Source organism: Amblyomma maculatum, chromosome 4, assembly GCF_055883805.1.
Source record: "Amblyomma maculatum isolate TAMU_Amacu chromosome 4, ASM5588380v1, whole genome shotgun sequence".
NCBI lineage: Eukaryota > Metazoa > Arthropoda > Arachnida > Ixodida > Ixodidae > Amblyomma > Amblyomma maculatum.
In genome coordinates this window covers 69,414,651-69,439,344 of record NC_139347.1, presented here as the reverse complement: position 1 = coordinate 69,439,344, position 24,694 = coordinate 69,414,651, and the positions used below count along the sequence as shown (strand labels likewise).

The 24,694-nt window shown below is 44.2% G+C and overlaps 2 protein-coding genes across 4 annotated transcripts; one reads left to right on the top strand and one right to left on the bottom strand.

The window, feature by feature from the left end:
• The first annotated feature begins 1,099 nt into the window (after positions 1–1,099).
• LOC146191337 (bifunctional peptidase and (3S)-lysyl hydroxylase Jmjd7-like) lies at positions 1,100–2,477 on the top strand. The gene is made up of 2 exons (XM_084601887.1): positions 1,100–1,958; positions 2,210–2,477. Exons 1-2 carry the CDS (start codon positions 1,277–1,279, stop codon positions 2,470–2,472), a joined length of 945 nt encoding a protein of 314 aa, XP_084458013.1. The 5' UTR covers positions 1,100–1,276; the 3' UTR covers positions 2,473–2,477.
• A 232-nt stretch (positions 2,478–2,709) lies between these two features.
• Nf-YA (nuclear factor Y-box A) lies at positions 2,710–24,087 on the bottom strand. Of its 3 annotated transcripts, none has more exons than XM_084601885.1 (10): positions 23,900–24,087; positions 23,651–23,715; positions 14,689–14,909; positions 11,900–12,037; positions 9,080–9,127; positions 8,678–8,789; positions 8,447–8,568; positions 7,436–7,672; positions 5,821–6,006; positions 2,710–4,641 (listed from the first exon to the last, which is right to left on the bottom strand). In XM_084601885.1, the coding sequence occupies exons 3-10, from the start codon at positions 14,851–14,853 to the stop codon at positions 4,549–4,551; spliced, it is 1,101 nt and encodes a 366-aa protein (XP_084458011.1). In that variant the 5' UTR covers positions 14,854–14,909; positions 23,651–23,715; positions 23,900–24,087; the 3' UTR covers positions 2,710–4,548. The 3 variants fall into 3 exon arrangements, with proteins under 3 accessions (XP_084458011.1, XP_084458010.1, XP_084458012.1); XM_084601884.1 differs by having other exon boundaries at positions 23,797–23,920; XM_084601886.1 differs by lacking the exons at positions 23,651–23,715; positions 23,900–24,087 and adding an exon at positions 16,400–17,211.
• Positions 24,088–24,694: the final 607 nt, after the last annotated feature.

Here is a 24,694-nt window from a genome sequence, read left to right as displayed (position 1 = left end):
GCGCATTCTTCAGTAGTCCTAATAATAGGCATGCGTGAGTACGAGAAGGCAAATGAGCTTTATGAGCGACGCGGGTGGCTCGCACGGAAAAACATACGCGAGATTGATGCCAATACGGGCAAGTGCGAATTACACTAGTCCGCAGAACTAGAAATTCATGAATGTCGGCGATGTCAACGCACGGCCGCAAGTCCAAACAGTCCAAGTCGTCCGCGCATAGCGTCAACAGGCCCATATATAACGCACTGGACCCGAATATTACGCTACGATCACATTACCAAACTTAAAAAACTGTCACAAATCTCTCATAAACCGACCGGCTAGCCTCGCTGCTATTGGCCGATTCTGACCGGTAGACCTGTCGACCAATAGGAGCGGGGGCCGATTGACAGAAAGAGGACACCACGGGCGCTGAATACTCTGTTTCTTAATAATACGCCCATCCTTCCGGGCACAGCCTCGACGCTACGTTTTCGAGGAATCTGCCGACATCTTGCACGAGCGAAGAGGCAGCGAGCGAGAAACCGTGTGTATGCTTGCTTGGTGGATGTGGAGCACACTGTGACGTCTGCTGCCAACGACAACCACATGGCGATGGCGGACTATCCAGCATGCATTCCCTTCGTGCAAGCTCCCTTTTAGCAGCCCGAAGAAGAAACCTCAATTCTTGAAAACCATTCACAACACCGCGGCAGTAAAACTTTAGAACTTTCGGTCTCTTGTATTCGCCGGTTCCTCATTTTTTAAGCACCTGGTTAATGAGCTGCTGCGCTGTGCAAAGCGTTGCGCTATGCCAGGGCTGTTGGAAACAAGCGACAAAAAACTAGTTTTTTCTCATGTGTTTCTCATAATTCACTATCAAATAATAAATATCTGATTTAGCCTTCATGTCTCATATGATAGTCAACACAATAAAAAAACATTTGCAACAACCCGCACCTACTGCTACTACTGCTACATTGTCCATGGCCCATCCTTGCATTGTCTTCCATAATATGGCCAAGCGTACGGACGGTACGGACAGCCATAGACAGCCAAGCAAAGTAGCGCCAGTTTTATCGTCATAAGGCGGAGGCGCACGGAACTAGCGTCCTAGTGTTGCTAGCACACGCGTGAGTACACGGCCGGTCTCGAGAGTGGCTAGCGTTAATCAATGGGCATAGCAATGGGCTGGCATGGCGCGCTGGGCATGAGCTAGGTGTTTTTATGATCTACATCACGGTGATCTACATGATGAGCTATGAACTGAGCAAAGTAAGCGAGCGTGTAAAAGTAGATGATGGAGTCAGCAGCTCTATGTGATGCATTTGGACGTTTCAGCGAAAACTGCAAGGACTTATTTCACCAACAGTGGGTACCCGAAATGACTAAAGTTCCGACCCCGTTGGAGTTTCACAGGAGGTGGATTTCGCCGAATGTGCCTGTCATCATCCGCGGTGGTGTGTCTCATTGGGAAGCTGTTAAAAAGTGGACCCATGCCTATTTGAGAAATAAGATTGGAGATCTATCTGTCACCGTCGCTGTCACGCCGAATGGACTCGCAGACGCTGTTCACGAAGGGGTGTTTGTCACGCCTGAGGAACGTGTCATGAAATTCAGCGAGTTCTTAAACATTCTTGAAGGTCATAACCCGTCAAAAGCAGTCTTCTACATCCAGAAGCAGAATTCAAATTTCACCGATGAGTTTGAGGCGCTCACGGAGGACGTTGAGAGAGACGTACACTGGGCGACGGAGGCGTTCGGCAAGATGCCGGACGCTGTCAACTTTTGGATGGGTGATGAGCGTGCCGTTACTTCTATGCATCGCGACCATTACGAAAACATCTACTGTGTGGTTTCCGGTCATAAAGACTTCATCTTACTACCACCGACCGACTTGCCGTGGGTGCCTTACGAGAATTACAGACTGGGCAGATATTGCAAAGGTGCGACCGGCCAGTTCGACGTAATCATGTCAGGTAAGTCTTCATTTTGTTGCTTTACTTCATTTCACTGTGGTTTCCTCGCGAAATGTCGTGCCGGTGTGCATGTGCAATTTTTGTTATTTTTGTTTTTGCTTCCAGGGCTTAAAACAAGTTTAGTTTACTACCTCAGCATATCGCTAGCCAGTTTTCACTTCTTTGCAGCGTTTCAAAATTTCGATTACACCTTGTTTCTTTTTAATGTGCTCCACTATGAAATCCTTACCCGAAATCATCATCTTGCTCAGGGGATGATACATCAGTGCCATGGATTCCCTTGGATCCGGAGAATCCAGACTTCGACAAGTACCCCAGTTATCGACATGCATCACCTGTCAAATGTAGAATTAGTGCCGGTGACGTGCTGTACCTGCCTTCCCTGTGGTTCCACCATGTTCGACAGAGTCATGGATGTATTGCAATGAACTACTGGTATGACATGGAATTTGACATCAAGTACTGCTATTACAAGCTTTTAGAGGACTTAACCAGCTTAAGTAAAGTATATTGATACTTGACTAGTCTCTTCATTTAAAGCAGTTGTCCCTGGTATGCTGTGATTACATGCTGGATTTATGCGAGATGAATATACACTTCAGGGGCCAAATTATGCAATGATAAAATTACGAAAACTGTCGCAAACCTGTCAATTAGCCCCGTCCTATTGGTCGACCCTAACCAGAGGTCATATCGAACGACAGGAGCTGGGCTAACTGATGTTGCATACCTTGACCCCAGCAAAGAACAGTATTCTTAATAAGAAATTTAATTGTAACAAGCACACCATTTCAGGCAACTTCAATAGTATAATACAAATTAGGAGCGCCTCCATGCATCATGACCACTGCAAGGAACACAATTCTGTTTGTACAAAGTAGAAAAGTGCATATGTCATTGGAGGTGGCATTAACTCTGAAAGCTATCCACCATATAAACAGAGGCCACACACACACACACACACACCACGTCTGCAGACCAATTTTTCATGACATTCCGATTGAAACCAAGGCACCTGCCCATTCAGCTAGTGCATGTCCTTATGAAATGCACACTTATCCAGTACTTCGTTGTGTTAAGTACAAGCTTTGCTAGTGGGCTTATTATACATCAATAAGCACTAGCAACAAAAACTGGAAGGTTCCTTTTCTTGGAGAAATAAATTAACACACTGCTATTGAGAAAGCCAACACAAGTGAGCTTATTATGCAAAGCATGGAACAGCAGATTAAATGAAAGATGTTGATGAAGTACATACAATTTTCTGCACTGATGCACGAAGTGCCTTATGATCCGTGAGCTTTAAAAAGATGCAACAATCTGTCTGTTTGGCTCATACCACTTCTGCAAGAACAACGGACAAGCTTACATAGTGTTCTCACCTGAAAGGGGCAGTATCATGCATGTCACACAGGAAGGACAGACAAATAAAATGGACAATTTCCTCTCAATAATATTAATTTGTCTTTACAACTCCATTCTGACCATTCACAGTCACAGACCTCATCTTGAACAAATGTATTGGCCTCCCTTGGAGGATGTAAACATTTAAGCCACCACAGCTATTCCATGCCATAAAGACATCCAAATTACTAACAAACAACCAGCACTAAATTCCTGATATTCTAAACGATTACAAAGCAAAATGTAGATCGCAGGGGAGTAATTGTGTCCCTCTCCTTTCACGTGTCATTCATATGGTACTGCTCCACAAAACACATGAAAAACAAAAAAGATAAGTCGCTTTGGTTCTTGCGAGTTGGTATCATCCAATTGCAAAAAAATAGCCTGAACAACACGGTATACACATGCTGCCATGCGTTCAGGGGAAATGGTGAGGGTGCATGTACTTAGCTTAGTGCTGTAATAAAAAATTATGGCGATGGGCTAGCACATTAAGTGATTGCTTACACGTCCTCTTGTTAATTTTTCTGCTGCTGCTTTCATTCCCGGTCACAAAGATGACAAAGGTTTTGTGGAATAGTATAATTTAAATGACCATTTCAAGCAGACAGCCCTGCTCACAATTCTCAAAAATTACACACAAGACAGGGCATCGTCCTTTGCATGCACATTTACATTTGCAAGATTTCTATGTCAACAGGTTCATTGTGAGCAACAAGACAAAAGTTGCTTGAAAAGCACTGTTTCATTCAATAATGTGTAGTATGAGGTTTGGAGATATGTTTTCTGTGTGCCACAATTTATTTGCAGCATATGATAAAATCACACACATTAAGCAATTGAAACAAGTGTAGCCAGCAGAAAAAAAACCCTACTGTGCTGCACAAAAAAAAAAGAATGCACTTTTAATTAATGTAGAACCATGTCACATTCTTATCAACTGCATTCCACACAGACAATTCAAGAACGCTGGCAGCAAACTGAGCATAAGCAATTGCTGAGGCGTCACACATGCGGCAACATAAAGTGTGTCTTGCACCAGCAATATCTGTAGCTTCTGTCTCTGAGATATGTACATGTGGTTGGAGCACAATGTTCTTCACATTCTCAATGTAGGTGGGGTGTTCTTTGTACAGATGCAACGGGTGATGATGAGGGTTTGATGAGCACAGCTGGTCACAGGCTGTCAGTTTGAGTCGCCACTTGCCACCATAAGTTCTGAAGGCATGACATTGATAAGTCCATTCTGGACTGTGAAGGTGTACTTTGATGTCTGGCTCTGCAAAAAGAAAGATTTCACTTTCAGAAATGCAGCACAGACAGAGACTACTCTATGAAAGTATACCTTCGAAATGATCACTAGTCACATCAACCACCAGTGCAGCCTAAAAGCAATAAATTCCCCTAGAGGAAACGAAGTACTCTACAGAAGAACCGTGCTGTTCAATTCCCGGGTGTGTTTTCCTGGCTGCTACAATTTCATGAGATGGCCCCGCTCTAGCTCCCAGAGAAATGCATGCAGCGAAAGCTCAACCATTATGCCAGAATTATGACGGCATGTATGTCACGAATGTCAAATTGTGGCGGCATTCCCACATATGTATATCGCAACTGTCACTTTGAACTATCGATTTACTTCGTGCCGGCATTTTGGCCACTCTACATTCTATCAGCTTTGAGTGCCACCTCTGGCAGCTTTTGGCATACAGCCATGCCGAAGCTCCACATGCTAGTATATAGGGCAACATAGATTTTGTAGTGGCTGTAGGTGCAGTTCCATACTCCCTGTGACTAGAGGGCAATCAAATGAAAATGTGAAACAAAACCATGTCACAGCAAAAACCATGTCACAACAGACTACATGCAAGCAGCACTGTACGAGACTCTGTTGCGTGGGTTGAGTCCGAGCCTTTGAATTCAGTTGCCTGCTTTTCTTCTCGTCATCTGCAGCTCAAGAGTTGTAATTCTAGTTTTCAGTAAATAAGGATCATGCTGTAGCGAAAAGCACAAACGCATCCATTCCGCAACCTCACTCCACGTGCACACGCTTCCTCTTCCTTACTGTCTTCCTCCTAATCACAGCTATAAAGACAGGGAGTCATAGCAGAGTGCACTGAACACTTTGGGTGTGAGAGCTACAATGCATTACATATTCTAGAGAAAGATGTGTGTGCTCACATACAAAGACAAAAATAAAGTTGTAGGCAATGATGTATACTACAATCTACTACATTTTCCGGCTGGCGCACTTGGATTTCTGTGACGTGAAAAATGTAACAATAGGAATAAACAGCACTGCAAAGTGTTCCCCTAATCAGTGTAATATATTAGTAGTTTTAACTCACTAGTTTTGTCTGAAAACACTATGTCATCCTGCTTGCTTAATTGTTACGAGCAATTTCTGCAGCAGTTACCGTGACTGAATCTGGATCTTAGGAAATAAGTGAGTGATAAGCACCTCCAGGGAGTGCAGTCCATTGGAGACGTCGTCATGTTGAGAGGAACCATCGACCGAGTTGTGGTTGCTGCCAGGGTCAGGAGAGTTTTCTCCATGATCCTTGCGTGAGCTACCTGAGTGGAAGCGTCCACCCTCACCACGGATCCGGTTCATGGCGTGCCGGTGCCGGGACTCGTGCAGGTATTTCTGCAAAGTGTCAACGAGTGCCCCAGCTGTGAGAAAATCAACTCGAGCCACGTCAGCACGAGTTGTACAAACATCTGCACTGAAACTGCTTATAATCCAAAACACCCTGGCTCCTTCAGAATGCATAGGCCTACGCGTACATAAACCAAATCTTAATTCAAATGCCAATCAGTTCCACAACCAATGATTCAAACTGTGCAATGCCATAGCAGCTACTTTCTTAGTCCACTTGCACAGGCACATATTTGCCAGCTGAGTGATAGGTAGCATGACAGCATGCTCCTAGGCAGAGCGGAGTCAATTCCCGAGCACACATTATGTTTGAATCTGAAGGTATCTGAATGGAGGCGCTCTTCTGATTAGTCAAGTTCATTTGCCACAAAAGTTTGCTAATAGCGTTTAGGTTCGCTCGTGTTGTCCTCTGGTTTGGTCATGTTCTCCCCAGTGGCGCGCCAAGAACAGGCGCTAAAAGCATTTTATGCTTAAAAACCTGCCTAAGATGAACTCTTCATACGTGCCAGTCAGCAAGGATGAACTTCTACGGCTGACCACACCCCATCCGTGCTGCATTACTTGAGTGCCCGCACAGCACTTCTCACGAAAGAAACAAAAAGGCAACAAAAATGTAAATTTTTCGACACAGACAATTCAAGGAGACGTAGTCAACACAACATCAGTATCGGAAATATGCTTCTGCAAATGTAGAAGTGCCAATTAGGTTTGTGTTGCCGGCTGAGCAAGGATATTAGAGATTCAAAAGGTAGAATGCCATTAATAGTTCAACAAATTCTTAAACTCCAGTTATTTTTATTTTATTAAGTAAATTTAATTAATTTGTTCTCAATTAGGAGTTATTTGGAGACACTGTACCTGCTGACATCATTTTTGAAAGCACTCCTACGAAAAATGTTCAGGGTCCCTTGGAGTTCATCTTAAAGGCAGTCTACTGTATATTTTCTGGTTCATTTGACCCTTTTGAGCATCCTTGTAAAGTCTGGATTAACAAGCTTTCATTGTAGAAAAGTATGTAAAAAGCTGCTTTCCACCTTCCAAATCTATGTCATTAGGTGACTAATGTAAAAGAAGACCACAATATACAGAGACTGCCATGAATGCTTGTGTCACGATCCATTAATGCAACAAAACATATCTGCCCTCCTTCAAGAAGGGCACAAGCAGAAACAATTAAACCCTTTCAGAAACAATATACACAATCCTCACTGCCAAAGCACAGTGTATAAAAGAATCTTTTGAATAGTATTGAGCAATAAAACAAACTGTCGTGCACTTCCAGTGTAAAATAGACACCCTACTCTGAATGTATTTACAAGCCTATTTCTATCGTAATTTCTGAAATGATCGAGTAAGCTTGGATTTAACACCCAAAAAGTGGAGGACTGTCCTGTGCTCGTGACGGCAGTGAACTCACCCTGCGTTCCTTCGGTATGCGGCCCTCGGCCTCGAGCCGCGCCCTGGCCTGGCGCCTCTTGAGGATACGGTGGTACTGCTTGGCATTGACATACAGGGGTTCTTCCTCCACCATGTCAGCAGGAGCAGCAGTCGTGGTGGCCGCGCCCGGCAGCGGAATGCGCTGAACGGCCTGCAGGGTCGCAGCCCCAGCACTGGCCGCCTGGGCTGCCGCCACAGCGTTGTGATTGGGCACCACCTGTCCCAAGATTTCCCACACGTCATCCAAAGGCCTCCCAAAATGCTGCTCTTGGCTGGTGCAAGCCACTTCAACTGCTCACCGTACTTCCTTTGTAACATACGTATCGTTACAAAAAAAGCGTTTTTCTAGTACCACCTTCGAAACATTTTGAAAGTGCACATTGCTAGAACCACATGGCCTGCTTGTGCTGCATAAGCCTGCCCCCTCGAATACAACACTTTCAAGTACAGTAAGAGCGTTCCTTTGCTTATTGGCACGTCGTCAATTCATGGGATTTCTCAACTTACATAACCAGAATTGCAGACAACAAAAAATGTGCCATACAGCCACGCTATTTTCCTTTCACTTGACTCGTTACCAGATAACACGAATGGCCAGCTACTGCATTCAAAATTCTGCCAAACTGTAGCCGTGCAATATGTTTGGTGACCAACTAAACACATAAGTATGGGCCAAATCTGAGGCACACGAAATGAGCCTGGAATGCTGTGGCAGTCACCCACAACAATAGCTTTGCTGCAGTGCCTTGGTGCAAGGCGACAAAGCATGAAAATTTTTTAAATTCAGTGCATTTACAAACGGGCAGTTTTGCAAGTCACAGTATGCAGAGGAGAAACGCAGCGGTTTCTTTAAAGTGCGCAGAGCTAGGAGGCAATGCATTTGAGAAGTACAAAAAAGGAAAGGGAGGAAGGGGGGGGGGGGGGGGGGGGGGGACAAGCTGCTGCAGTGGCCTCTCCGCAGTATAAATGTCAAGCAAGACACATCACCCACCATGACAATGTTCCCTCCACCAACGGAAGAATTGAGGGTGATGGTCTGCGGTGCTGCTGCCTGTGCTGCCTGCACCATCTGTGGAGCGCCTGCCGATGCCACCTGAGGAATCTGGATTATGCCTGGGAATCAGGAAGAGCACAGTAAATTCAATCTCAGCGTGCCCAAAGAACAACACGGTCCCCACAAAACTTCAACAAAGAGCCACAATGTCCTCAATTTGGTGCATACCTCCTGGTCCTTGCACAAAGTTGGTGCCGTCGACTGTGACAGGCTGGTACACAAGCGTCTGGCCATCCGACGTTTGCAGAATTTGGCCCTGCTGCGGTTGCTGGATAATGATCTGTTGATGAAAAGGGATTTGCATAAGCCACACAACCCGCAAAGCCACATTCACTCTGCGATGCTGCCAAGGCATTTTCATAACTTTTCACAACCCTAAGAGCAAATCTGAAATGTGGGCTTATCTGGAAACTGGCCTTTGACAATAACAGCTAGGGCTGGTGCGATACAAAAATAAAGGCAATCCTTGCGTCACAAGGAATGTTTTAATTTTCTTATGCTCGCTTTCACGTCAATGATGGTGCAATGTAGCATAACCGGTTTAACTTGTAGAGCTATGAGGCAACATACCTGCTGCCCCTGCTGCCCTTGGAGCTGGCTGATGGGTATCACTTGAAGCTGCAAAAAGAAGAATTTATTTGCAGTAGCAAACTACCAGGGACTATGGTTATACAGTTGCACCTCTGCACAAAGTGCCGCATAACAGGCAATGCCCTCGCACTTCACAAAATAAGCTCCAGGAAGAATCCCCTACGGACAAGGCACTTTTCTCTGAGCACAATGATCATGTTCTGCAAGGGGTTAAAAGAAAAATTGTGGACTGTGGCAGAGTAAATGAAGTGCAGTAGAACTCCTCTATATTAAAGTCTCTCGCATCAACGAAAGTATTTAGTTCTATATTGGTTGTTGGTGATGGCAGGGATGTGTATGGATGCTGTCTGATAATGTGGTGATGTACTAGATACATGCAGTGTTGATTTATAAAAGATAGAAGTGCCTTTTATCCTCACCTTATTATCTCTTTATATGATAATTGTTTATTTTCTGTTATGACGCTTTATGTTATCACGTTTTGCCATGTATGTCTTGCGAATACAACGCGGCTCCGAATATAACGACAAATCAATTCTAATTCAAGTGAAAACCAAAGCTTTGTGTGAATATGGCACCATCTTCTGTAGCCTCCACGTCATTTAGGAAGTAATAGTTAGGAAAATTGCAATAAATCAAGTGCTGAAAAGGTTCACCCCTTTTTTATATCTCCTACTCCTCACTGTACTTTTGCTGTAATTACCTTCTCTGCAGTGCATGCCACCTTCTTCCATAGTCAGTTTTTCCCCTTCCCTGCATATAGCACACTTTGCCATGTGACCCCGAGGCCTTCAAAAAGTTCACTTCTCCTCACAGCTAATTAGCCTGGTTGATAAACCACCTCAAAGAACAACATTTTATCATCTTCAGGATCTATTCACCCCCGAATGCTGCTCTCATGATCCTAGATGGCGCAAGTGCCCTGATTCCGCATTCTGCAAGAAGTATGTCGTCACGACAGGACAATTTGTACTGTGACTATATATTTACCTTACCTTTTTTTTTATTGAACATGTCTTTACCACAAAAGAAAAAAAAAAAAAGAAAGAAAGAAAGAAAGAAAAAGGAAGCCAAATGGGACCGCACTTTATCGGTGTTTTCACCAACGTATCTGAGGCACCATAACCCTGGTGCGAACAAATTTGTGTTTTGTTACCCCCAGCCAAAAAACCGCTAAAGCAAAGTACTTTGTGACTGCAAGCTGCATTACCAGACTGATACATAAGAAATAAAAAAACACTGAAACAAAGACAGGTGTAAGCCTAACACAATTCTCTTGGCATCAGTGGAATTGGTAATGTTGTATGCGCTGCTACCAATGTCTGATGCCACCCTTTGAACAGTAAACACGTGTCACGCACCACTTGCTGCTGAAGCATGTGCACATAAAACAAGAAAGCTCAGCAGCAGCGCAAATGACAAGCACGGTTATCAATAGCTGCACCTGGAGAGTCGAACTTATTACGCCAGCTCGAGAAAATTATACTAGTTTTGAGCCTTCTAAACTATCCAGAACATAGGCATGCAGGAAGCCAACAGATCTGCATAACGTAAAAAGCAAGCAAGCACAACTCTTGTTACTATTCATATATACTCTCGCAAATCTTCTTGCAGTCTGCAGGCTACACATATAAAAGTGCAATACTATCGCACAATGCACACTGAGCATGAGCGTATCTGACAAATTGGTGATATATAAAATCGGGTTTTATTCGTGCCAACATAGGAAAAGGGGGGCATGGAAAACCGTGTTTGGTGTCTGGGAGGCAAGGGGAGAGGGCGAAAGAGGCAGAATCCAAACAGTCCGTTTGCAGCAGGGACTTTGCAGTCTATGCCAGCGCCGCGGCAGCTGGTTCAGGAGCCTCATGAGTACCAAGGAGAATGCCTCCTTTTCCACTGCAAAGCCCTCTAGAATGCTGTTACAGCAAACAAGCCGCAACCACTTTGGCTTGATGTGGATTTGATTGGCTGCTTATCACATGGCCTCAGCGCGGTCTTGAGGCTAATGCTGGCGACTGCGCTGTAGCTGCAGGTTCTTTGGCGAGGTTTTCGCAAGAAGTATTCAGCATGCATAGACAATACTTCAGGAGATATAGGCCAGTGTTCATAAAATCATAAACTGCAGTGAAAATTCGGAACCTCCAGAGCGAAGGTATGCAGGAACATTTATTGTGAACAAATAGGCTTACTGTGACTGCTAAAGACGCACTTTCGTATCATATGCAAGCCTGAAGAAGGCACCACACCTATGACCTTTGCCGTGGCAAACCACACAGCAAAATCAGTCTAGCAATGATCTTTCCTTTCCGCAAGCAACATTTTCAGCTGATACTGCTAGTTCCTCTGATATGCAGGATACTCGCAGTGCTGCAAATTTAGGAGCATGGTGTGCAAACATTATCACTCACTAAAAATCTATAAATAATACCGGCATGAGTATGCACTGCAGGAATGATGTAGTCTTGTAAAAAGTTATAAGACAATCAACACGAAAAGCGGTCAGGGAATCTTTTACAGAAGATACATCAAGTACACATCAAGTTGAAACACCCAGCAGCCAAGAAATCTGATGGCCACAGCACGAACAATAAAAAAAAACGAAAAGCACCAGAATAAGGGTCCCAAATAGGTGGTTTAATTGCCACACATAAAACAGCACCTGAAAGTAGTTTTTGCTAGCCGATTATAAACAAAGTGCATAATATCTAAAAAACATATTTTTAAATTACGATTTTCAGCTGGACAATGCCCCCACAGATCATGCAGGCACTTGCTGTTCCTAGTTCTGCATTGACCTACCTGTGGTATCTGCTGGCCTGGCTGTCCTTGTATTTGGATGGCAGCAGTTTGTCCATTTGGCAGTGTCTGTACCATGATCTGTTGGCCACCGGCTTGCAGGATCTGTGCTTGGCCGTTGCCTTGGGAGACTTGTAGCACCTGAGAAGCCAGAAAAGCCACTCATCTAGTGGATGCCTTACAAACAAATGACCAAACACCTCTGGGACACTAGACATGTGGTGTGAGCACAAAACGTGTACAAGACCAGCTCTCCCTCTCCCTATCTCTGGCAACAAACTTGTAGCATCCAAAGGTGCACATCAAATAATGACACTGCATTTAAGTTAGTACAGTCGCTAGCAGACTGGCAAACTGTCAGCAAAACAAGGCTTATGTATGCACATGAAAGCACAAAAGAAATGAAAAAATGCACACAAGAAGAAGATGTGATGCTTTTGTGCTTTCCTTCTGAAGTGGACATTTATTTCAAGACCTTAAAGAATTTTTCCTTGTATTCTGAAGGGACACTAGTGACAATTCCATCACATCTTTGTGTTTCATAAAATTCTATTAACCATTTTTGTGGCTCTCTGCTGACAATTATTTGGTAAGAAGAATATTTGGAAATTAAATATTTTTTCTGCCACTTGATTCAAACTTGTGGCACTGGTGAAGATGATTGCATAACTATTTTTCTGTCATCCCTGTCCAAACATGTGGACGGTAGTGTGGTCTGCCATCCAGATCATCCAGATTAAGGGAAAAAAAAAGCATTGGCATCATCAGAGTATATATGCATGCACAAACAGCCGGTGACGGCAATAACAATGTTTCATTTTTCGTCCATTCCCAGAAAAAAACTATTTATTTCAGCAGGTCATCATCAATTTGTCCATTTTGTCCCTTTTAAATCTTTTATTGCCCAGTGTATTGAATAGTTGTGACACACCATTTTGCATGATATGAACTCATTACCAGGGGTTCCAGAAATATTACTTTATTGAGAGAGAGGAGGGGGGAGGAGAGAACTTGACTGCTTGATTTATTGCTTCTGTTGGATGGCTATGATTTCGTTTTGTTTATATATTTCTTACCTTGAACTGTTCAGAGGTGGCATTTGTTGATCCATGTAAAACTTAAAAACTTAAATGGATAGGTTCACAAAGGTGTCCGAATGCATTAAAAGCATTTGCAGCATGTGTTGATCATGGTAATGAGCAGACGCCAGTGAATAAACAGCTTCTGTTGGGACACAATTAGTACAGGTTACTAAAACAAAGTGACTTACAAAACTAACAAGCTGTAAAGCCAAATTGCTCAGCCTTACTGTGGTTTACATTAAAGGTATACTGAATAAAAAAATTGCCACCGAGATTTCCAGTGCAGATGGTAGCTATCGCATTGGAAGTGATCAAAACAATCCACTTTATGAACAGAAATGAGCGGAAAGTAAGTATTTTAATGAATATTTCTCAAATCGCCACACCTAGCGGGCCCCTGTGAAAGCTCTGACAAAACCGGATATGATGTCACAACTACCCCCATCGTGGCTGGTCCACCTGTTCATTTTTCCTTTTCCCCGCGGCACTCACAAAGCGCAGGGACGGACGTGCTGCTTTTTTTTTTTTTTGCTGCTCGTGTTCCTGCGCACAATTCATCGTTCCCTCCCAGCGCGCAAACAATATGCGTCCCCCTCGATCTCCCTCTTTTGCAGCATTCCACACTTCGCAGCATTGTGCACGGCACGACGTGGGGGAACCGACACTGCGTGTAGCCGGTCAACCAACTTCAGGTGCGGGGGCAGCGGTGACAAGATCGCGGGGCCATGACGTTACTGTGGGTAGTTGTGACGTCACACCCGCCGGCTCACAGTCGGGAGCGCGCTGCCTCTGATCCGGCGGCCGCTCAGAAAACATCAAAAATACAGCCATCCGCTCAAAACTAACCCGAATTATGTGTCTGTACTAGTGTAATCGTGTCTTAAGAATGCAATTGTGGTACTTTCTCAATATTCTTGGATATTTGTTCAGTATACCTTTAATGACATCCTAGAAACTGGAGAGTTAGTGGAAAATTTTAGTGCAACGAACCAGTCACTGCCCCCTCTAAAAAATGTTAGGGGAGCGACCACCCCTCCTCCTCCTTGTTCCAAGATCTCTGCTGATAACAATGGGCTTTCACACAAAGTCTGATGTGAACATGATTCATAGCAAAGGCAAGCAGTGCTTTCCAATAAGAAGGCCGCATTATCAAGCTGTGTGACTGTGTTGAGCAAAAGCGAGACGTGAATGTCCAGCCTCCAGCCAGTGTTCAGCAATTCCTCCCCTCTCATTTTCTGACATACATTGCAAGAAAAATAAGAGCCCATTTGTTCCAGCATAAAGTTGCCTACCGTCTCTGGGCATTCGTGTCTGTTTTAGGCCTGCAATTTAGTATTTCATACAATCTGGGCGAGCTGTACACAACAGACAGACCATACTCTAACTGTTGTCAACTGATTTCTCAAATTTCAAAATAGCAGTGGCGACAATTTTTTTCTTTTGTTTGTAGGTATGCTAACCAATGTCATGTGGCAGTAATCATTTCCTTCTTTGAATTGTCTATAATTTGAACACTAATGAATTTAAGACCCTCCTCCACTAGAGCCAAAATCTAAATGTGCTTAGACTACAGGTCGCATCACCAAGCCACTGCCTTCAGTCAAAAAGGCCAGTTAAGTTAATGCCTGCTTGCACTGACAGTCTGCTGGGGCTAACCTTAGCGCAAGCAGCCACCCAGCATAACCAAGGTGCGGAGCACTGGGTACTCACCTGGGGCTGTGCAGTGGCCACGTGGGTGATGGGCGTCCCCGAGAGCGACTGCATGACGGCCACCTGCTGCTGCTGCTGCTGGTCAGTGGTGGCCACAGCCAGGGGTTGCCCCTGTGAGGGGCTTGCCCCCACCGAGCTCACCACCTGGTACTGTTCCATTTGCATGACTGCCCCTGACTCCCTTCAGACCCGTGTATGGATCTCTACCTCACCCTACAAATCTGGAAGGATGAAAAAAAAGAACTGTAATTGTTCCCCCGTGCCAAACTCGTAACAAAGAAGAAATAAAGTAAGGCACCACTCAAGGTCGCCACTGTCCTATCTGCCCCTAGCATTTCTCCCACACATCACAGAACACTTGTGGCAGCTGGCCCAGTTGTCAATCCTAGCTCTGCCACCATATTTTTCCATTCTGCTTCAGGCAGGAAGCGCTGTTGATATTTTTTCAAACCAAGCAACATTCTGCATTCCAAATTTTTTTAACACAAACTGTAAGAAGGTCCTTGTGTATAGTTTATCCCTCCTTCCATTTCCAGCCAAATCTACAGTGAAGCAATTCCAATGATGCCACACTGATGTCTATAAATTTCTTTCATTTCATTCGTTTCTATGCCAACTACGATTCCTCTCCCTTTTGCATCACGCATTCAATAGTTTTGCCCTCTCTTCCAAATTAGCCTGTTCACTTATAGTGAGAGTGACATAAAAACAAAAGAGACTGCTACCAATCACAAGGCACAATCAATGTTTGTTTACTTCCAAAGGAAAAGTGGCGGTAAAATAGAACCTTTGCACAATGCTCAAACCAAATCTTTATTTTCACACCTTCTAAGGAGCACAATCCATGTGCCTCCAATAAACACGCCTGACACCTGTCTTTCTTTAATGCATCAACCTTTGCAGCACAGACAGTAGCACCACTTGTCCACTCCATACAACCACAAATAGCATGAAGGGACACTTTAGAGGGCTTCATCCATACCCTTGATCTGAAATTTCTATTTTTGCATACAATGAGACTATCTTAGCATGTGCAGCATATAAGCAGTATTATTTAGAAGAATAACTCTTTCTAGAAATGGGGGCCACAAGCCAAAACAGGGCTGTGTTCTATATAGTACCTTTAACATAACTCCATTCTAATGTCAGACATCTCCTGTTGCCATTAAAATATATATATCTCTCTCTCCATTCTAATGCATATTCCCATCTATGCAATTCCATGCTGTTTTGAGTGCTGTTATACTGGATCATGACATAAATATGTTTATGACATTTAGAGCAAACGTCATAGTATGCAAACCCACAATAAAAAGTTCAAGACTGCCAAGCAATATATCTGCACTTTAGAATTCAAGCATAGATTTTATGGACTCGCCATACCCTTTGATATATTTTGAGATACTAAACACGTTTCATGATCTCACTCTTATAACATGTCATGACTACTGTGCTATGTCCTATGGCCTGCCTACCGAGTCATTTAGTGCAGAGCCAGAAACCAATATCAGAAACATTTTCATCCTTTACCAAACCTAGTGTGTGGTATAGATCACTGGCTCCAACATAGCACTTTTACTACCATTAAATTCAGCATTTTTAAGGAATAAAGGTAGAACTGTCCCTTAATATCTCAAACCCTAAGAACCCTTAGGATAGTGTGTCATTTCGATTTCTTAATAAATTCATTTCAAAATGCAAATAGTTTCACCATTTTCTTTTCAGTGAGACGAATTCTTGGGTCTCTTTTTGCAAACTCTGGCAACAATTTCTTCATCGCGACTCGAAACAGCCAATCCGATATAGATTACAAGCATTGAATGGAATCAACATGTCACATAATGGCATAATTGATGAGCAGCAGTTTCCAGCACCAGCACTCAACTCTGTGGCGTGCATCGGTAGTTGAGGGGCTGCTTTGCTGCTAGCGAATGAGAGCTTCGGTAACCTTTTGACTTTTTCAATAAAGCACATTGTGTGAAGAAGCGTTCCTGAAACAGTTCACAATGTTCAATCCATCAGAAATATATCAACGAAATGTGTGACCATAAGTGCGTCCTCTCACGTCAGTCACGAGATGCAAAACCGCCTTTCATAATGTATTTATCGTAGCTGTGTATCCAATGAAAAAGAAACATGCGCTGCCACATGCCGAAGACACGCACACAGCAAGCAGCAGATCACGTCTGCAGAAATAAGCGGCCGAAAGCAGCGCCTGGCAGTCCGCACGGCAATGAAGAGGAGGTTAAAAAAAAAAGAAAAAAAAAGCAACGTTGATTCCGAAAGTTACGTGTCGTGAAACCTACAGGTGCCGGCCGTCTCCGATTATTTATTCGCCACGCCACAGTAACACCAGCCGTTAGCCAAAGGTGTATCGGCGCACTACACGATGCACACCAATTTGTCTCCGACACACAACTGCAGAGGAAAAATAGTACTCGCGAGTTAGCGGGAAGCGTGCCACCTCTGCTCGATTACTTCAAAACTGTGCCATGCCAATCACAGCTGATCGCTTTCCTCCAGCATTTTTTTTTTCTCAGGCAGCGAAATCCAAGGACAAAAAAAAAAAAAAACTATTTTACTATACGAAGTGTCTAAAGGTACGTCCGACGTATCCATTCGATTCTCGTAAAGATACGGCGGACGTCGATATACAGGCTCATGGCTATATGCACGTCGAACGCGGCCACATTCCGCTTGCTACGCGTGAATGATTTTATCCTCTATGATATCAGCTAGCCGGACTCTCGATGAGGTGCTACGAAGAGTGCATCCGTTCTAACATAGAATACGGTCTTCACTTAGGGTTGTGTACGGCAAGCATCGCTGTCACGCGCATAGCTGCAGGCGATGCTACGTACTGCACCAGCTCCACCAGCTGGCATCGAGATACGCACATTCACGAGCAGCTTTCGCTTCGCACTAAACTATCACCTCGATCTGCCCGTAATGCGAGCGAGCTATTCCTAGCATTTACGCTGTCTTAGGTCGTGCATCGACCTCCGAAGATCTAGCGCTGGCACAACACACACGCACCTCGCCGTGCAGAACATTCAGCAGTCCTAAGTATGTATGTGAAATGGCATTATGCTTGTTCCTCACATGCAGACCGAGGAAACAGGATGTTTCTAGCTAAATTCTTCGTTTAAATTCTACCTCAGAGTCGTGGCAGAAGACATGCCGAATCTACTAGAGGCCTGCGCTGCTACTGCGGCGAGCTGCACATCGACTCGTCGAGGCGAAGACCTACTGCACCGCACCACAAGAGTGCACAACCGGAAAGACGGAAGTGCGAATGATCCGATTTCCATGTGAACAGCAATGTTCTTTGTGCTTAGCCTGCATCTTTTTCTTGTCGTTGAATTTTGCGTACATGTAGTTTAAACCTCCGCATGCTCGAGGTTAGCGTGACCCGACTGAACGGCCGCGCAGCTTTGAAACGATCGGGATCGATATGCATGCATCGCCGGACTTAGGTACACGGTAGAAAATGTGCGCTGCACATTTCGTTGCAGAAGCTGACTCTTGGAATTTTGCAGAGTGTGCCATGCAAGTGATCGTTGCTACAACCACGCATCCATGTTCCAACGGCTGGCCTACCCCGAGGCGCATAAATGTTCAACCGTGGACGTATCAATGATCGAAGAGAGGACAGATTTTCACAATATTGGGCGCGAAATCGATAGCTACCAGTGCTCAGTGTTAGAGAAATTCTGCCTTGATCATGTGCAATTCAGTGTTTCAGGTGTGGTCTGTAGCTATAAGTTTGAACAGTTCGCCTGTCAAGTCAGCGGCGCCAGCGATGGACCGGCGGAGCGATTTTCCACGTTACACCGCTGTCTAGCTAGAAAGCCTACCTAGGCGGCGTTTGACATTCAGCTGCTTTTTGTGGTCCCCGTAATTTAAAGCAACGCCTTCAGAAACGCGTTAAATGTTAAAAAATGTATTCTCTTCAACAGTTTCACTCCAGGCTGTCAAAGCAGGCGGACGTTGATAAAACAGTTGAGCACTCGTCTTTAGAAATCTGTAGAATCGCCTTCAGTTTGTAGAATTATTGGAATAGGTCACTTTCCGATCGCTGGGACATAGACCCGCATGACAGCGCTGTCACGTGAATAAGGACCACACCAGACCGAAAGCTTGTCTCATATAACATAGCTAACCAAGGTATACCTTACAGCATTGTATTGATTTTTATGGTACATAAGCAACTAATTCTGCCATGCACCAAGAACAAGGTGTAATGTATTTATTTTGTGTGTAATGACTAAAATGTTCTTTAGGATGTAGCTTGTTTAGGAACATTTTAGGAAACCAAAAATGCAGGAAATTTGCACGTCTCTCCTAGAATCATGCTGGTATGGAAAAGGATCTGTTGCAAAATTGTACAAAATGTTTCCTCTTATTTTCTCGACTCTGGCGCACGTGTAAGATATGGTTTATTGTTAGTTCATCTCCACACTCCTTGCATATTGGTTTGTCCTCTTCCATAAGTACAAAGCTGTGTGTGAGGTGTGGATATGTGTTTTGTGAAGATGACCTAAAATGGCCTCCATGTTGTGTTTTTGATTACTGCATGATTTCCATTCCTTAATGACAGGTTTGACAAGTATAGTTTGTAGTTTATTTCATTGTTTCAAAAATCCTGCCATTTCACTCTCACTTTTCTTCGTACAAGCTTCTTGGTATCTTCATGCAGCATATTCACCCTCTGTAATTTAGCATTGCGTCAAGGTAACCTAGTTATTTCTTTTCATCACCTTTCAAGACAACTGTCCCGATTTCATAAAGTGTAGGGTTTCTGACGACAGGAACTCCTTGGAAGTCGTAGAAATAAATGAGATCCACAATCATGAGCTATCTAGGTAGATAGGTGTGCATATACATGTCCATCGCTCAGTGGAATGGTGTCAGTACGCTGTTAGAACAGGTCTTGTGGTAACAACAACCATTGTCTGAGGTGGTCCTTTAATGGGCATTGAAATGCTATGTAACTACAGGTACTGATAGAACTCTTGATCATGTTATGTGATGGTGCGATCCTTGCATGCATATTAGGTATACATTTCAGAATTTGCAGTGCACCACTTGACCATTTGCCACCAGTTTGTGTGAAAATGTATTTGTCATGCATGTTAACCAGTATTTAACAGATGACCCCTGTGCACAAGCCAAAAGTGCCATGAGCCAAATGTCACGAGGCCACACGACATGGCAGGAGCTGTTAAGTCAAGCTTACAAAGTTATATTTGAAATATGTTCTGCAACGTTTCAGCTCCAATTAAGAAAGGTTGAGGCTTACAGAGGTCTATGCCAGGTTGTCTATCACCTAACAGGGCAGCCTACGACCGTATGCTAATGAGTATATCTGAGATAACAGAGACATGAATTAAGGAATTAGTAATTATGTTTGTAGCAAAGGGCATGTAAATTAACGGGAATCCACAGTGGGATCTGCAGACAAGAACCATTAATGCTGGCACACCATACCCTTAAAGGTGGAGATTAGGAGTCTCCCTAATTTTTTTTCTGCTCAACGCTTGTCATTTCCTTCGTTCTTCCAGATGAGGAAGATGTGAAAATGATAGCATCGAAAATTCCAGAGACCATCGTTAACAAGGATGCTGATCCCAACAGCGTAAAAAAGGAATTTCAGAAAAGATGGGTAACTAGTAATGCTGGCAACAGTTGAAGCAAAGTGGAAAGGCATGAAATTGAAATGTAACATATGCAGAGATATGTTGCGAGACGACCAGTCTGTGGTGTGCGACATCTGTCTCCGTTAGTTTCATCAAGTGATTGGCCAAAGCAGATGGGGCTTGTGGTTTTGTAATAAGTGCAGTGTAGTAGCATAGATGCAACCTTGCCCATTAATAATTGGAGTTGAGTAAGTGCATTGTTTTGTTTTTGTAAGATGTTCATGGTTTCCATGCAAACATTATGAGAAATTTTTTCCTAGAGAATGTTTGCTGAAATGTGAATATAATGTGCAATAAAACTAATGTTTTATTGCTATTTACTTTTTCTTGTATACATTAATTCTGTGAAGAAAACCACAGGCTAGAAGGAAATGTAATGGCATGCATTTTGATACTTGGCCCCGTTGTGCTGGCTCAGTAGTTAGAGTGCTTGGCTGCTGAACCCAAAGATGCAGATTTGGTTCCAGCCACAGCAGAGGCATTTCAATAGAGGCGAAACAATAGGCTGTCATGCACCGTGCGGTGTCAGTGCATGTAAAAGAACCCCAGGTGGTCGAAATTATACCGGAGCCCTCAACTATTGTGTTCCTCATAGCCGTAGTTATTTTGGGATGCTAAACCAGATATATAACACATCATACTCTGAGTAAGATGCTATTCATGGTCAGTTAATCATACACTAAATGATCAATTTTTTTCTGCATGGTACAGCAGCTGTTGTACAATTTTACTTTAGCCTTCATGAAGAATATCACACTGGCTCCACATGGCTTTCTGTTGACCCTTGATATGCGTCACAATCACACACCCGAGTATGTATTTGTCTAAAGGCACCTATGCATGCAAGGAGGGGACCATTACTTTCCACTTGTCAGAACTGAAATGCATGATCCACATCATTTCTGTAATTCAACTGCTTGCTTTTTGAACTGTCCAGCATTGATGCAAGTTTCAAAGAACTGCAATTAGAAAATTAATCTAAGCAGCAAACCATGCCATGAACTGCTTCGGTTTCATCTTTAGCAACTGTTTGGGAACTAAAATTAGCCAAATGTTGCAAAACATAGATGAGAGGTTACAAAACCTAAAAAACAATGCAGCCTACCTGTGGCATGTAGCGTTTCACATCCTAAAGTGACATATGTAGCTATGAAGAATACCGTAGTGGAGAGCTCCAGACTAATTTGACTGCCCAGGCTTTCTACTTTGCATTGACATCTTGCAGAAAACAGAAGCATTTGCATTTCACCTGCACCAAAGTGCGACTGCCATCACTGGTATTAAACATCACGACCTTGGGGCAAGTAGCCGAACGTGCCACTAAGATGTCGCAGCGTGTACATACATGCTATACATGTCAACCTTTCTAGCATTAAAGCTGTCACATGCATGGCAGATATTCATGTTCAGCTTTGGACTGACAAGTTTAAAAGTGTACTATTTGTGTTTTTCTAGCATGAAAAACAAAGGAAATTAAGGAAAAGCGAAAAAAAATGAACATAATATGTTGAAAAAACACTAGTCATTAACACATAAAGCATATTCGTTCCTTTATTAATGATAAAGTGGCCTTCAACAATAGTATAAAGCCTGAAAATTTCGAAAGGTGCTGTGCCAGGCACCTATTTTACAGAAACCTGAACCATTTCACCTGTAGGAATGCGCATCCCGGCGGTGTGGGCTGGGCACTTATTTTTCGGTCCACTCCAACATGCGAAAACTGCATCATGTGCATTCCCATTTTCCGAGTTTTGAGCTCTGTAGTACAGGCTAACAAATTGTCGATGACTTATTTTCGTCTGATTGTTGCACAGCGCGTGTAAATAAATTACTACTGCACCTAATAAACACTGACATGCACGTGCAACATCGCCGATCATAAACGGACACACTGATGTCCGTCCGGGCATCGGCGCACTCATCACAGCACTCTTCGTAGTCTCACACAGCACTCTAGTAGGACGTAATCCGTAATCACAGCATCTCACGGTAAGCACAAACCACACCTCCAGTTGTACAACAAACACGAATGACGCGATGCTTGGGCTAGAGACACGCCGGCGGTGCCCAGCTTTTTCAGCGCCGCTTGTACTACGTAGAACTTGCAGCACCAAACCTCAATGCGAGCAGAAAGCGATGCGTTACGTGACGCATCTCATCACATATGGAAGTGAGGAAACTTTGAAGAATCAAAACTACATAATTACATAACGACCGTCGTAGACGTTAATCCACATGATAACGAGGACCAAATGAGCGGGCGTGAGGGCCGCGGGCTGGCAGTCAACACCGCGATTACATGCGCTTGCGCTCTGGTCGTGCTTGCCACCCTGCCGCGGTCCAACTCACGTAAACCTATCATCATGCCATCACGTAGTATATCACCCATTCTAGGCACTATTCTTGCCACTGTACTATTCTTTGTGATTTCACATTTCACGCATGCAGTATGTATACATACTTCTTGCACCTCGTACGTATGTACACCATGCGTACACCTCATACCAACTTCGATTTGGCTACATATGGCTGCCATGTTGTTGCTACAACCACATCTGGGGATCTCGGACTCGGATCCGTCCGGCTTTCCCGACGGATCCCAAGGCCCATATCGGAGAAAAATGCGTTGGGTCCGTCGGAAGAACCCTACCGATCGGGTCCGTCCGCCGTACCTCTGAAAAATATTTCCCGGATCCGTCCGACGGATCCCGAAGAAAAACGCACCGGGTCCGTCGGACGTACCTTTAAGACCACTGATCGGGTCCGTCGGACGTACCTTTAGCCACAGCCTTTACTATAGGCTAAACGACAGCTGCTCAAGGAAGCACAGAAGGATTCACTTGTCACGAAGAGGAAATATCCAAAGGCGCGGTAGGCCTAACATGCAAATGGATAAAACCTCAGGCGACGACGGAGTTCGCAGCGATAACCTTTCGCACAAATGTGGTGGCAGGTGCTGCACGCTTGCAACTCTTTGGCCCCCGCCAACCTTCACATGTGCACTCAAGAAGTCACAAGATCGCGCAAGCAATAAGTAGGAGGATGAGACGAAGTGTCTGCAGAAAGTGAATTCCTCGCATGCTTTGTCCCGAAGGGGAAAACAACGCGCCAACGCCATTGCCTCGGCAGCCACCTCCATTCGAATTTTCTGGGTGCAAAATATTCGTCCAGACAGAAAAACACGGGCCAAAAGGCAGACACCGCGCCAGCGAATCCCGAGCGAAGTACCCGCGGTCTAAATCGAAGATAATTTGCCAACTTACATTCGCAGAAGCGCACTGGTTCAGCAGGAGGTTCTCTTGATTGGCTCCGCTTGACTATGGAAAACCTGCGCCAATGGACAACGAAATCATTCGTCATAAAAACAAGAAGCTTCGTCTTTATTGGCGACCAACTTGCCGGCCCTTACCATTTGTGTTCGACGTAGTAAACTACTTCTGTGTTAAAAATGCAACGTGAGATGCTGCTTTTAAAGCGAAAGTGCTAAATAACGTGTTTGAAGTATAACTTACAGTCGCATTAGAGGGGTGAACAACGCGTCTGAGAAGAGCCATAAAGATGGCGGCGCGCACGGCGGCGGTACACTGTAGCTACAGTGTACTGTAGCGGCGGGGTCAACGTTATTAGATTTTAGTTTACACCACACGGCCGTCATTTGCCTGGTAGCCTCCGTCGAAACGCGGGCCGCCTCCGCGTTCACGATTTGATATTTGATCCCGATGCCACCATAGCTCCCGGAACCGCTCGGTCTGCAGGAAGCCGGGAATCCGGTGCCTCTGCCTGCCTCTTCGCTGTTTACAAGACGGGCATACTTACGTACAAAGCCAGCAAAACAGAGGAAAGCAGAGGAATTTGTTTAATTGGCGATTTTGATCGATGTAAAATTTTGTGGCTGAAAATAACTGAATAGAAGCTTGAAAAATAAATGAAACCTTCGCCTCCGGTAGGATTCGAACCTACGATCGGATCACAGAAGATGTCAAATATGCTAACGGCGGCGTGTGGTTTTCAGCCATAAAATCATTCAACTATGATTTCACTTTGGCCAACACCACACATTAAGTTCCCCCTTGCTTTCTTCTCTAAGTGGTTGTTGGCTTCCATCTTATGTGCTTAGCATTCAGGTTATAATGCTTTATGTCGGCACAGCACAGCGTAGGCAAAGATAACTGTGGAATGATGGGATGCGACGCTGGAGTGAAAATTAAAAATGTGCCCACCAAGGTAGTTCAAGGTCATCTGGCTCGGGGTCTTCCGGCTTGGACCCTGAAGACATCCTCCTCCATGTTGTTTCGAAACGTTACACC